The sequence below is a fragment of the Agelaius phoeniceus genome, chromosome 3 (assembly GCF_051311805.1).
Source record: "Agelaius phoeniceus isolate bAgePho1 chromosome 3, bAgePho1.hap1, whole genome shotgun sequence".
NCBI classification, from domain to species: Eukaryota; Metazoa; Chordata; class Aves; order Passeriformes; family Icteridae; genus Agelaius; species Agelaius phoeniceus.
Genome location: NC_135267.1, coordinates 98,282,976 through 98,297,955, shown reverse-complemented (window position 1 = coordinate 98,297,955; position 14,980 = coordinate 98,282,976). Strand labels below are relative to the sequence as shown.

The following is a 14,980-nucleotide window of genomic DNA, read 5'->3' as shown; positions in this document are numbered from 1 at the left end:
AGATGGGCTTCCCCCGGAACCATCAGGGAACACCCAAGGACAACCAGCACTTGATAGATATCATCAATTAAGATACCCGAAGTCCTCGAGAAACATACATCTGAATACACCCCCTGACATGATCAGCACCTGCCATTACCCAGGAAACAGCAATTGTCCAGCCCTGCACAGTGAAAGAAACGTTCATACATATGCAGGGTTACAAAAGAAATTGGGGCACCTCTGCCTCAGGCATAAAAAACTGTATAAAACAGTCCCGCTGGAGATGGCATTTGTGAATGGGGGAGATCCGGTACGATAGAGGTCAGATCTAGGTTCACCCAGAGCTGATCCCGGGCTCAATGCTGTCTCTTTGACTGTGGTTTTGAGGACCATATTTTGGTTGCGAAAATAAAATCTTTTGCATTCATTAATTTGGCTTTTTGTTGATCTTTTATAACAGAAGCTAACTTGTTTAACGAGGCAGAAAAGTTACTAATGTAATAGTTACATTCCTGGACTGTACATGTACTTGCCCTCTTCCATCTCCATCAAATAAAAGTTCTGGATAAATTGATTTTGGGCTGCTGGCATGAAAACAAGCAACATAATTTTTCTGTAGAATGTAGCCTCTTCTGCTTTAAGTTCTGCAACTTTGTGCTGATTAAAATAGAGGTGGGATCTTAATGGAAACATTTTACAGAAGTTCTGGCCCAGAATGTTCACAAGATGAGTTTAAATTTAGGTACAAATTCAAACACAATGCTTGATTTTCAAAATTTATCCTACATTTTACACAGCTAAACACTTAAAGGTATTCGAAGGAACATAATTTTAGATCTGTAACACATGAAAATGTTGCCTGCAGTATTTTTTTCCTGATGATCAGAGGTAGAGTCAATATCTACAGGAATTGCATGAGATGGTATTTACATACTTGAATCAGTTTTAAATCTCACCTACAGTCTGCTTCAGTAATACCGTGCATGTATCAGATTAATTTAGCCTGTATATTTAATCAATGTACATCTTTAGCAGCTACAGCCTCTTCTGGCAGCGTTTCACTTGCTTTTTTTAACCTGGCTCCTATTGCCTTCATCTGATACTCCCTCATTTTTTTTCTGTGGGAAAGTGAGCCTTTTCCATCTTCTCAGTGTCATTTGTGATATTTCCAGAGCTCTGTTAGACTGTTTCCCTGCTCTGATCATCTCCCCCTTGGACTGCTCAGTCCCACCTTACTGAATGGAAAATCCACAACCTCCACATTTGTACTTCTGTTGGGAAGGATTTACATGTAGCTGACTGTGCTTTGATAAAGGAAACTACTACTGATGTTGAAGTCCATTTTGGCCATATTCTGAGTGACTTTTAACAGCTGCACTTCATAGGTGACTTTATGTTGTCTGCATTGATAATTTTTCATTTTATTAACCACTTTGCTCCCCTTCTGGTCTCAGCTATTCCTGGATGAGTGTCCACAGCCACATCTTTAGTTTCCTTTATTTTCTATGAATGTTCTCCATATGCTGCACATCTCTATGATGCAGAAAACCCACAGACCCCGCTGAGAAGCCTCCCAGGACTTTGTATTGACTACTGCTCTGAGTTTCACCTCCACTGCTACTCTGCCATCTGCCTGCTGACTGGTGACAAGCACATCCAGGAGTGCTGCAAGACGAACAGGACCCACTTCTGCAGCCTCCTGCAGCTCCAGGATGAGGACTACTGTTTCCCCCAGGTGCTGCAGAACTCGTCCCTGAGCTGCAGCCTGGGCTTGGTGCTGGAGGAGTGTGGGGGCTGTGTCCAGCTGTGCCTGGCTGAGGTTGCCAGTGGCCTGAGGAACCCAGTGCTGATTGCCTGCACTGCTGACGGGACCCACTGCGTCTTCATAGCCGAGCAGCTGGGCCTTGTCTGGGTGTACCTACCCAATGGCAGCTGGCTGGAGGAGCCATTCCTGGATATTCAGAGCCTAGTGCTGGCTACCCCATGGCTAGGGGATAAGAGGGGCTTCCACCCCAAGCAGAAGGACAATGGGGGGTTTTATATCTGTTACTCACACATGGCTAAGAACTGAGTGGAAAAGATCAGGATCAGTGAATTGAAGGTTTTGGCATCTGATGCCAACAAAATTGACTCAAGCTCTGAAAGGTAAAGTTTATGTTGAATGCTACTGTATGCCATGATGAGAAATCGTTTTTCTCTGTCCCTGTTCAACCCCCAGTATCAACACAGGCTGGGGATTGACAGCAGCCCTGCCAAGGGAGACTTGAGGGTGCTAGTAGGTGAGGGGCTGGATATAATCCAGCAATGTGAGCTTGCAGCTGAGAAAGCCAAACATATCCTGGGCTGCATCCAAAGATTTGTGGCAGCAGGCCAAGGGAAGGGATTCTGCTCCTCTGCTTCACTTACAGGAGGTCCCAACTGCAGTACTACATCCAGCTCTGAGGTCCCCAGCACAGAACACAGATCTGTTGGAGAGTTCAGTGGAGGCCACTAAGATCATCAAAGGAATGAAGCACCTCTCCTATAAGGACAGGCTGAGAGAATTGGGAGTGTTCAGCCTAGGAAAGAAAATGCTTTGGGGTGACCTCATTGCAGCCTTCCAGTACCTGAAGGGAGCCTACAAGAAAGATGGGCAGAGTCCATCTACAAGAGCATGTAGTGACAGGACAAGGGGGAAAGGTTTAGATTAGGTATTATGAAGAGCATGGTGAGGCACTGGCACAGGTTGCCCATAGGAGTTGTGGATGCTCCCTCCCTGGAAGTGTTCAAGGCCAGGATAGATGGAGCTCTGAGCAACCTGGTCTAGTGGAATTTGTCCCTGCCCATGGCAGGGGGTTGGAACTTGATGATTTTTAAGTCTTCTCCTACTCAAGTCAGTTTGTGATGGTATGATTCTTTCCACTGGCAGAACCTGCGCATTCCTAGTCATTCTGGTTCAGGTGTGTAACTGGCCTGCTATGGAACTACCAGAATCAGGTTGGCTCAAGGTCACACAGAAAACTAAAATGGATTGAAAAGACTCAGAAATAAGGTTGTCTTCTCTCTCCATCTTGTACTCTTGTCTTCTAAAGAGTAGTAACAGCCTTTAATTCATTATGGAATTAACATCTGCCCTATGAGGTTTGTACTGTAGAAGAGGGTGTTTCATGACAGTACTATACTCTTATTTATCAGTCATGTGGGCACTTGCCCTGACCCATGCTAAGATAAAAGCTAGTTCTTACTTTTTTTTTTTTTTTTTTTAAAGGCTTCTCCTGGAGCTTGAGGAAACAGCTGCAAATCACAATGGTGGGCAGCTGCTCTTTGGTGTGGATGGCTATTTGTATGTATTCACAGGAGATGGAGGGAAAGCTGGAGACCCTTTTGGAAAATTTGGGAATGCTCAGAACAAGTAAGTAGGAGGGCAGGTGAAAGCTTTGAGCGTGTTCACCAAGATACAAGGTTTGGAAAGGAGAAAATGTGGAAGAATAGAGTAAGAGTGCTTCCTGAAAATGCTTATGCATCTGCAAATCTGTCCAAAGCAGTATTTCAAAAATGAACATTTGAGATGTTTAAAGTCAAGTTGTTTAGAGAAAAGAGAGTTTTCTTGCTTAAGTGGGTTGCAAGACATACCTGCCTCTGGTTTATTTCTTCTAGGCAGATAATATATCCTTTGAAAATGGGCAAGGAGAAGAAGGGAATTTTTGTGTTTTCAGATGGCTCTCATGCTGTGGTTTCTTTTTTCTGCCTTTAGGAGCACTTTGTTGGGGAAAGTGTTGAGGATTGATGTGGATGGAAGAAACCCTGATGGAAAGCCTAACCGCATCCCTCCTGATAATCCATTCATGTCTGATCCCAAAGCCTGCCCAGAGGTTTATGCCTATGGAGTCAGGAATATGGTGCTGTGCAGTGGACAGAGGGGACCCTATCACAAAAAAGGGAAGAGGGAGGATATTCTGTGGGGATGTTGGGTAGAACAGGTTTGAGGAAATCAACCTCAACCTCATTGTTAAAGGAGGGAACTATAGCTGGAGAGCAAAGGAGGGATTTGAATGCTATGACACAAAGCTTTGCCACAACTCCTCCATGGGTAAGGAAGAACTTTCTTGTAGAAGATTACTATATGTGTATATTTAGTGGACTATAGCACTGTTTTTTCAGTGAAGCTAAATAATCCAGTGTTGTATATTAAATGGAATTCGTCTGCTTTTTAAGATCAGAAATCCCTTTTCCCCAGCCCTGCTGTATTGCTATGGAATGTTGCTCTACTTATGCAGGGAGTTCTCTGCCCCACACTACACTGGACAAGGTGTTTAAATTCAAAGCCTGTATCTTTTGTGGACAGTTTTCCCAGTAAAGCCAGGAGGACAATGGATTTTATTTAAGTAGAAAGTGATACTGTGTTTTCTCCAGAAGCTCTGAGCCATGACTGTGGCTAAGGACAGAGGACCAGGCTGATGCTGAAATCCTGAACCAAACCTGTGACAGATGTAGTGTGTCCCAGCCAGCAAAGTGCTGCAGCAGAATGCCCAAAAGCTGTGCTCTGGGTCTGACTGTGGGTGTGATGGACGAAACACACTTGCTGCCTTTAAAAAACAGAAATTGGTGGTCTTTGCAAAGCTCTTGGCAAAAGCATGGTAGAAAAACTGAGTAGTATAATAATGTTCCTTCAGCTGTTTGGTGAAGACACCTGGTCTCAAGGTCCTGCAGATGTTTCTGGAACAATTGGATGAGAAGACAAGTGTAGAGTATGTATTATTGACATTAATGCAGAGAAAAAAGTGAGGACAAGAATAAAATTCTGTGGAATCTGATAATTCAATATGAGAAAGGACTGAATTCTTTTAACATTGCCAGAGGCAGAGTCTTTATTTTACAAGTCTCATGACATAAAATGGTGAGAGCACACTCATTTCACACTCATGCTCTGTGTTGTGTCAGTGAACCCATGAAGATGTTGAGCTCACTTACAGTTTTGATCTTTTTCCCTTCTCTAAAAATACTGGAATTGGTAAAGATGATCCCTGCTAAAGTGACTGGTACAGTCACATATAAATAAGATAACACTTGCTGCAGGCTGATGCCTTCCTGCATTGCTTCTTGATGTAGAGAATCTTGGTTTTTGTCTTATGGAAGCTCATCATGACTAAGCCTTGATAAGCAACTACACAGAGAGGTCCTTAAAGCCCCTGGATCTGTTCTGTCCCAGAGTAAACTGCTTAATTACCACTGAAATTTCACTAATGTTAAACTGTATTGGTCCTTCTAGTAATTTTTGTACCTGTCAGTGTCATTGAGCAACTGCTTTTTGATGCTCTCTGAAAGTAAACTTTTTTACTTTGTATTTCTGTGTGTTTGACAGATGACATTCTGCCAATATTTGCATATGGCTGCAGTGTGGGCAAGTCAGTTCCTGGAGGCTTTGTCTACAGGGGATGTGAATCACCCAACTTGAATGGCCTTTATATTTTTGGTGATTTCCTGAGCAAGTGAGTCTGATTGTTTCCTCTGCAGCTCCCATTCTATACCCACATTTTCCTTTTCTGGGCAAATAAGTTTATTGGACCATCCCAAAACCTTTTGGGCTGGAGTGGATGAGAAACTTGGATATAGAGTAAGTTCTGTGTTTGACTATTACAACAACATTTTTGCTGGAATTTAAACTTCCTCCATTTCAGAATCCTTAGGATAAGTTTGCTTTTGTTCAGGTCTGTTTCTCCAAAATCCAGCCAACAGTCACAGTCTTCACTGACTGCTTTTTTTGTTTCAGTAATGCATGATTTTGACAGGAACTAATTTTGATGATGGAGACATAAAACACAGGGGTTTATTTTTCATCTAGTCAACTTATGGCTTTACAGGAAGATAAGACAAATAAGTGGAAGAAGCAGGATATCTGTGTTGGCAGTACAACAGCTTGTGCTTTCCCTGGAATGATCAGTTCCTACAGCAAATTCATCATCTCCTTTGCTGAGGATGAAGCAGGTGGGTATCGTGCTGGCCACACTTTCAATGGAAACTGTACAATCTGTTCTCTACTGTATGGAAAATGTGCAAAGTTCTGTGGTTCCTGAGGGGTGCCTGGAGAGCAGGCAGTGCTGAGAGGTTTATGGCTGGCTCAGCATGGGGGCTGGTCTGTGGCTGAGGGAGGTCTCCTGCCCTGTGAAGTTGTTGCAGATCAGGTTGATGAAAAGCTCAAGAAACCGAATCTCATGTGAAACTTTCCTTTTATTGTTGGTCTTTTGTACTCTTTCACTAATCAAAAGACCATATCAATGCAGTTCACTTTTTCATTATACCATCCCATCCTCACTTGAGTTCTTAGAGCTTCTCTGAACTTCTCCTGCTTCCTTAGTATAAATTCCTCAGTCTTATTCACAACAATCCACAATTCACACTGTGGATCATAGACCAGGACTTTATTTGGGGATCAGGAAAGCCACTCATTTAAAAGTAAAGGCCTCAGCACATGGGACACTACTAAGGTCACAAGGACCAGATCTCCCACCAAGGTGGAAGTATCAATGAACATGAATGTTTGCTTTTCTACAGCCTCCTGACAGAGCTATGTAATACAAAAAGAAGCTGCAAGTTTTTGGAAAGCACAGGTGCATTTTAGCACTTGATCATTCAGCAGAAAAGAGATTTGCTTGCCAGGAAAAGATCCTAGATTTTCTGCCTAGCATATTCTGTCAGAGCTGCATGGAGATGCAGGCTTTGCTGTAAAATGTGTACAGTTTTTAACTGTTCTAACATATGGAGTGAGTGAATGTGAAATGTCTCTTCTTTTGGTGGCCTTTTAGAAACCAACATGGTGTTATGTAGTTTGAAAGACAACAACAGCTTTGCCTCTTGCAAGATACTCTAATTTCCTTTTCCCCTGGATATTGTTCTAGTGAGTGCTGAAGGGAAGGCACAAGGAGCATTTGTCTTCCAGTTACCAGACAGAAATGAGAAGTTTCTGTCTTCCACAGATTAACTAATGTAGCTCTTGCTGAATTTTTTCCTTTTTGGTATGATTATGAAATGGAAAATATATTTTTTGTGTGGTCTTCCCCTCTATTTGTAGTTTCTGGCTGCTTCTTTGGTACAAACAAGTTTTAAGAAATATCTATTTATACAGAGGAAAGCAACCTTTACAGAGCCACAGAGGTGAGGTAATGAAGGTGCTGCCTGAAAGAGAGCTGCTGGTTCTGTGTGGAACCCTGCTGCAGCCAGGAGGTCATTTGGTGTTTCTGGGAGCCCACTGGCACAGGGCAGGGTGAGAACAAAGCCATTTCTTGAACATAAGGCATGGCTGAGGGGGTAACTGAAGGAGTTTCCTTTTCTGACTACATGAATTACTGAAAAGCCAGGAAAGAGGGAAATGGAGAACTGGGATCCAGCTTGGGCACTTGAATCTAAGACCAGTTTTCTTTTTTCACTTCCATTTAGGTGGTGAACTGTATTTTATGTCTACTTCTTATCCCAGTGCCTATACACCACGTGGATCGCTCTACAAGCTCATCGATCCTGCAAGGTTTGTAATTAAAGATGTATTTCCATGCTAAATTCTTCTATAGTTACCACTCTCCAGCTATCACAGTAAAAGAATACCAAGTACTACTGATACAAAATCACTGACATCTGCATCCAGTCCTTGGGTTTTGTTTACACACTGTACCTCTGGTGCAACTTTAATCAGTTTTGAGTGAATTTGTTCCTCACTCATCATATCTGTGCACAGAGAAATAGGAAATAGAGTTCAAATTCCTTGAAGATCTGGGAGAGTTAAGGATTAAAAGAAAGTTTCCTTGGTTGTATATCTGAATTACAGCAAAGCAATGACTTAAAACGGACAGTCCATATCTTTTAGGTTCATTATATCAAGTATCTATGATGCACATTAGTATAAATAAAAAATAAATAGCACTCCACAGTTTTCTTTACAAAGATGAGAGAAACCTGGTGGTTCATGCAGTGCTCAAATAATAACTGGAGCCTAATCCTGAGTTTTTCCAAGCAAAATGTTTTTCCCCATCAAACAGTTATACCTGCTAAAGTCTGTTTTTAGAACAATAAGCACACTTATAGGTTTTTTTTTGCCTCCCTAGCTTTCCCATTTTGCTAAAAAACATTAAATGGTTTCAAATCACTCTGTAGAACAGATACAGTACAAATGTGTTTGTGCTTTTGCAGAGATCTTGGACATTCACAAAATGAAGAAAACAAACTGTGTTTTCTTGAGAAGTTAGATCCAAAGCTAGGTTGTTAACTCAAACTATGTACCAAGGTGATGGGAACAGAACTTGAATCTTTTACTTCTCAAGGAGATTTCTGCATTTAATAGCTTATCATCTGCCAGGAAGTGCATTTACTGTGAGGGACTAAAAAAAAAAAAAAATATATATATATATATATATATATATATATATATATGACCATGCATAAACATCAAGAGCTTGAGCAGGATCTATTTATCAAAACAAATATATCTTTTTTGTCTGTATGCCACTCCTTAATGTGTCATGAAGACCCTGTGCTTTTGAAGCTTTGTGTCCATCACTTCTAGAACAGGACCAGGCACTTACTCCCTTGGCTCTTAAAATCTTTTCCTGCATTTTCCAGTTCCCCTTGTTTGCCTTAGCCTGGATGGGGCTGTGTCAGCTCTGCCCTGGCCTGTTTGCACTTTGCAGGCGTGTGCAGGCTGTGCAGAGCTCCTTGAAGCCTGAGCAGGCTCTGGAGCACAGTCCTGACACCTCCAGCTCCTGGAGTGACTCTGGTCTCCTCATGAACCTTTCTCCTTTGATTTTACTGCTGTTTATAGGATTTTTCCTGGCGATAGCTGGCTTCTCTGCTGGGCACAGTCCCAGGCAGTGAATCCAGCATTCCCTGTCTCCTACCCACATGGCAGGAAGTTCACTGGCACGGACAGCAAGCCATACAAACTCTTGCTTCCAAAACATTTCCAGGGCCGCTGTCATGTGCCTGATGGCAACTCAGACTTCCCAAGAAACCTGCCAGGAAAGCTGATGGCAGCAGTGCCCTTTGTCCCCACTTTAGCTTGCCTCTGCAGCAGTACTCTTGGAGACAGCAGGGTGGCACCAAATTCCTTCTGTCCCGAGCAGAGAGAAAATGAGTTAGAATGTAATTTTAAAATCAGAGAGGAGAGAGATGAAGGGAAAAAGCCCCACAAGCAATACCTGCAACTCTGCTTAAGTAACCTTTAAAAAAAAATTGAAGTGGTGTAGAGGAAGCACTTGGCTCTTGCGATTGTCTGAAGGAGAATGCTAATCACAAGAAAATATGATGCCTTAGGTCATGCTTTGCTTTGTTTGGTGCTGTCAAGCATGCCAAATTGGAAGAACCTGCTCTTATTTGTCCTACAGCAGTTCTCTTGGTGGGTAACAGAGAACACAGGTGTGTTGTGGTTCTTTGTACCTCTCTTCCTGTCACTTAATGTGCAACATCTTTACCTCAGGGAATATGTGTTCAGTTGGTTTTTGTTTTGGTGCTTTTGTACTGTGGGGAGTTGTCAGGGGACAGAGGAGAGGAACACAGACACATTTCTTTGTAGTTGTGCTTCCCTCCCTCTGTGCCTGTTCCTCTCCTTTATCACCCCTCTTGCTGCAGCACTGTTGTATCCAAAGAAAATCCCAGTGAAAGTCACGTTCACCAGCTGCTGTTGGGACAGGGATTTTATGGCTTGCCAGCCCTGTGTCAGCCTCTTGAATTCCACCTGTGCTGCATTCAGGTGCCTAAAGTGATTTCATGCCTCTTCCACCAGAGGCAAATGAGAACAGGGAATTGGTGTGTGCCTATGGAATAAATAAACTTCCCTAACAATCTCTCAGATGCCTGCATCTGCCTTTCTGTTTTCCAAGGAGAGCTCCACCAGGGAAGTGTAAATACAAGCCTGTTCCAATGAAAACAAAGAGCAAACGGATACCATTTCTTCCATGAGCAAGTAAGTTGTCAGGCTTTGATTTTAATGAGAAAAAAAACATATACACAAACTTACAGGCATGTGATTGAAACCTTCAGGAGTCTTAACAACTACTGAGCAGGAGCAATCCCGAAGGTTGGTTATCACATTTATGTGATAATCAAACACAGGTTCTGCTGTCTACTTGATGCTGTGCCTTTGCTTAACCCCAGTCCCTGATTATTTTTTTTCCCCTAAGTTTTCAATCTTCCTTTTTCCAAGCTGCGTTCTTTCTTTAAGTCCCATGCAGCTGGGGCAGGAGTTACATCCTGAGTAGAAACCAATGTTTAGCAAGTTGATATTATTTTGTCAGGGATTTCCAGATATTAGTGTATTTTGAACAATTAATATTTTTAAGTCTACTAGAGAAGTGTGCAAGATTTTATTACATTCTGTCTGGAAGTAATTTTCCTTAAATAACACATTCATAATTTCTAAAATCAATAATTTTATTTCCAAGAAAAACAAGGGTCTTTTGATGGAAGAAGAGAGGTTTATAGTATGCATTTCTTCTTGCATAATTTCAGCTCTTTTTCTTGACTATAGGTCTAGTAAGTGTTTCTCTCAATCATATCTCTGAATAAGCCTTTTGCCTTAAAGCAGGAAGGCTAAACCATGTTAATTACTTTACTCAGAGACTGTCCTTGAGCTGCTAAATGAACCTTCAAGAACCATGCCTTCAAAAAAACCTTCTACCCTCACTGCAGCCACCCCAAGAGTTTCTTATAAGAAAGCAAAAAGACCACATCCACCAAAGTAAAAGCATCAACAGGAAAACCAGCTCCATCTGGTAGAGACAGAGAATCAAAGCTGAGGCTAAACCTCACAAGGGAAAGAAGACTGGACACAAATCCAGAACTGCACCAGCACCACCTTTGCCAAAAGAGAAGAGCTCCCACCTAGCCAGAATCAAGGAGGTTCTTCCAAAGAAAGCAGCCCTACCTAAGGTAAAAGTGAAGAAGACAAGCAAAATAGCTTTTGAAGCTCAGTGATGTCCCAGAAAAAGCAAGTAGCTTATAAAATGGTGAAACAAAAGTGTTGAATAGTGACCAAATGAAAGAGATTTTGGCTGACTTGTTATGCCGTGCTCCCAGGTGTGTCCCTATTAATGGCAGTGTTAGCAGTCTCTACATATGTTCTATTGAACATTAAACTTTAACAGCACCAGCTTCCAAATCCTGCTGTGATGTCCTTTTCTGACATAAGTGGTTATGAGAGCCTGTGGTGGACATTCTGGTAAGATTTGGATGTGTATGACTGTTTAATAAATCTGACTCTAAATTTCAGGACTTTAATCTTCTCTTGAAGAATATAGAATAGACATGTCAGTTACCCCACCTTTATTTTTTTTTTTTTTTGTCATTTAGCTGAAATGCAGGGAAAAGTGTGTTTCAAGAATAGTTGTCTTTCAGACAATGTAATTAGATTTTATATTTTGAAGGAGGACAACTAAGATGCTCAGAGGGCTGGAGCACTTCTACTATGAGAGAATCTTGGGGAAATCTTATAGCAGCCTTGTAGTCCCTGAAGGAGGCCCACAAGAAAGCTGGAGATGGACTTTTTATAAGGGCAGGTAGTGACAGGACAAGGGCAAAAGGCTTCAAACTGACAGAGGGGAGGTTTAGATTAAATATTAGGAAGAAAATCTTCACTGTGAGGGCAGTGAGGCACTGGCAAAGGTTGCCCGGAGAAGTTGTGGATGTCCCATCCATGGAAGTGTTCAAAGCCAGGTTGGATGGGGCTCTGAGCAACGTGGTCTAGTGGAAGGTGTCCCTGGCCATGGCATGGGCTTGGAATGTGATGATCTTTAAAGTCCCTTCCAGTCTAAATTATACTATGAATATTTTTTCAAGGTAAGGCTCACCTGCAGCTTTCATAGGGTCCAGTAAGGGCTGGAAATGTCCAGCAACTCTGAAACACCAACACAATCAAAGCACTAGAAGCCAAGCAAACCCCCCCAAAACTGCGCGTTAGAGCCGAGCCACAGGCAGGAACCATCCTGCGACTCCAGATTCTACGCGATGGACAACCCGTAGAACAATCCGGCGCCGTAACAACTCCGGTGTTCAGATCCAGGAAATGATTGATTTGAGAAGCGGAGCTGGGACCGCCCTTGCGCTCCTATCCCCGGAGGCAGCCGAGCCCACGTCGTCAGTTTGGAGCTCCGACGTTTCGGTCGTCTCCCACCGCCGCCCTCTGTAGGCGCCGTGCAAAAGGCGACCCCCGCCGCTCGCTTTTCCCGGAACCCCCCAGGTCGGTTAGGGGAGAAACAACAGTTAAGTAAAATAGTAGCACGAAAACCTCTAGAGGCCCCAGCGAGGATCGAACTCGCGACCCCTGGTTTACAAGACCAGTGCTCTAACCACTGAGCTATGGAGCCACACGGCTGAAGCCTTTCTGCTGACAACCCATGTCCCTACGCGAGGCAGCCTCCCCCCGCGGTGCTGCGGGGTCCCTGCCCTCCGCCGGGGTTTGGCCCCGGGCAGCCCCTTGGAGCCGTCTGTGGGCGCCGCACCTGCAACACCCCCAGGCCTGAGCTGAGCCTCTGAGGTCCTCCGGGGAAAAGCTGCCCTTGGCGGGGGAGGGAATCCAGCTCCCGCGCCCCCCCGCCCTCGGCGTTACACGAGGGTGACGGGAGGCCTTTCCCGTGTTGATGAGGGGGTGGGCGCACCTACCACGGATTGAAGGTGGACGTGCCTTGGAGAGTGTGAAAAATGCATGTATTTTATGATTGGCTTTTCACAAATATTAAAATGATTATATGTGTTGTTTTAGAAAGTAATGCTGTATTAATTCTCTTAAGTACTGTGTTAAATATAGTTTTAGGCTATAAAAATTGTTAAAATAGAAACGATGCTATGTAGGATACTTTTTTTAAAGAAAGGACTCGCAGCGAGATAGCAGCCACAGGACACCTAAATCTTTCAGAGAAAAAGAATTTATTGCCCTCTTATCAGAAGAAATGAACTTCTTCCCGCCTCGAAGGTGCTGTTAGGATTCGGAGGAAGAAGTTGACGATGACCAGACAGAATCCTGTATTTGAATGGAATTTATGCGTCATGTATGAAGTGGATGAATATGCAACAGGCTATTGCTTTTAAGGGTTAATCCTTTGTTAACTTGGGTCCTTTTTCGGCCTCGTGCTACCCAGAAAAAGGTACTTGGACGTCCGTAACTCTTTGTATTTGATGTCTCATATTGTCCTAATTCAAATTGTCCAAATTATTATTACTCTAATTGTATTACTATTTTAATAACCATTTTATTACTATTAAACTTTTAAAGTTAGAAAAACAAGTGATTGGCGTTTTTAACAGAGGGGATCGGTTGCACAGGGGAGAATTGCTTCTGTTTCTCCCGGGCATCCCCCATGCTGAGAGGGAGGGAGCAGCTGCTGCCTGAGTCAAGGTTTTGGAAGGTAAGACTGCTCAACATCTGGTTTTGTGCAGAGTGGGGAGACAGTCACTTTAAGCAGATAGCTCCATGTTGAAATTCTCCTCAGCTTTTGTGAAATCACTGTTGCACAAAAACTGGTTTAACTCTTGCAGATAAACCACACGTCTCATTTGACTGGGGTATGAACCCAACAGCAAGACAGGAAGTGTGGAGCCTTCATTTTTTAATTTTTACTATGGAAATTTGAAGGCATTTGAGAATTTTTCTCCTTTTCTTTGCATGAAAGAACCAATCTGTCACACGTTCCATGAAAGCTTAGGTGCAGGTGAGAAGGTGGGCTGTGCTAAGGAAGCGGGGAGACTGTGGAGTTACAAATCCAGTAGCTTTGCTGTACACCAGTCATGTTCTAGAAAAGCAGACATGATTTGCTGGGTGCAAGCCTCAAGCTGTGTGTGACCAAAAGTAAAGCTCCTTGAAATGAGAATAGACAGAAAAAGCTACATTAAGGAGCTAAAGACCTTTCATCCGTCCCACACTCCACAAATCATGAACAAGGTCAATTTCCTCTTTTTTTTTTTTTTTCCTCTTGAGTTTTATTTCACCTTCTCTTTAGAAATGGATATGGTCTCTGTGGACAAACTAGATCAGTTCTGGTGAACTCTCTCTTGTTGTTTATGAAAGGCACTAAAATTACTTTGAAATATCTGCTTTTGACCTCTAATGTGGCAGCTGATAAATTCATGAAGTTTCACATTTCTTTGGATGCTGTTTTTCCCCTTTCCTTTGAAGACAGTGACTCTTTAGAGGGACTATAGCTCTTCCAAAGAGGGCTAAAATGTCTGTAGTGAGTGTTCTGCTAATGCCTTAGGGAACTGGAGTATAAGCATAGATTGTTTTATAATCTTCAAGAAGGCAGGAGCAGAACTGTCTTACACTTTTCATGCTATAAGACAAGCCTACCTTCATCAGCCTAACACAGCTGAACAGCAGGGTAAAATGTATTCTGAGAGAAGAGCAGTGTTGAAATAAGTTTTCTTTGATAACATGGCTACCTGCCACTATTGGGCTCTTAAACTTAGGTGCAAATCTCTAACTGTTGTGATTGCCCTGCTTCCAGATGCCTTTTGCTGCCGGCTGAGAGCTCCCTACACGGTGGGCTGCACTTCAAGGGCTGTGTCAGAGTGTTTCTTAGTCAGACAGCCTGGGTGGGATTCAGGAGGTGTGGTGGTGGTACTATGCTATCAGTAAGCCCCTTGGCTTCTCTTTGTAATGAAAATGAGGAAATGAGACACTTCTGGGATGTAATTCATCCCGCCTGAAGGTAAACCTCTACAAAAAGTAATCCGAGTCCTGGTCTAGAGGTGCCTGTTCCTCAGCTGGCTGTGAAGGGAGTCGATGCAGCCTTCACAGGAACTTCCCCAGCCTCAGTTATTAATGGTAATTTAGTGGAAATACCACAGCAGGTTATTTCTTCCAATTTTTAAAATCTTGTTTTAGCTCATGTTTTGTATCTAGTGTTTCAAAGTGGATAATTCCTGTGGAATATGAAAAGCAATTATTTTTCTAAGGATCGATTGGGTCAAAACTGCAGAGCTACATCTAAAGAAGACTCTATGATTCTTTCTGCAGCTAGACCCACAAACGTGTGAGAATTAAGCA

At 42.9% G+C, this 14,980-nt stretch overlaps 1 protein-coding gene and 1 non-coding gene across 2 annotated transcripts in view; one reads left to right on the top strand and one right to left on the bottom strand.

The window, feature by feature from the left end:
• HHIPL2 (HHIP like 2) overlaps window positions 1-9,903 on the top strand; it is a 33,856-nt gene extending 23,953 nt beyond the window's left edge. The window contains 8 exon segments of the mRNA XM_054630322.2: window positions 1,490-2,127; window positions 3,230-3,373; window positions 3,716-3,856; window positions 3,858-4,051; window positions 5,324-5,450; window positions 5,804-5,946; window positions 7,396-7,480; window positions 9,825-9,903. Of these exon segments, the coding sequence (XP_054486297.2) occupies window positions 1,490-2,127; window positions 3,230-3,373; window positions 3,716-3,856; window positions 3,858-4,051; window positions 5,324-5,450; window positions 5,804-5,946; window positions 7,396-7,480; window positions 9,825-9,903 (1,551 nt within the window).
• A 2,329-nt stretch (window positions 9,904-12,232) lies between these two features.
• On the bottom strand, window positions 12,233-12,305 carry TRNAT-UGU (transfer RNA threonine (anticodon UGU)). The gene has a single exon. It is a non-coding gene; the product is annotated as a tRNA-Thr (tRNA).
• Between the last annotated feature and the right edge of the window lie 2,675 nt (window positions 12,306-14,980).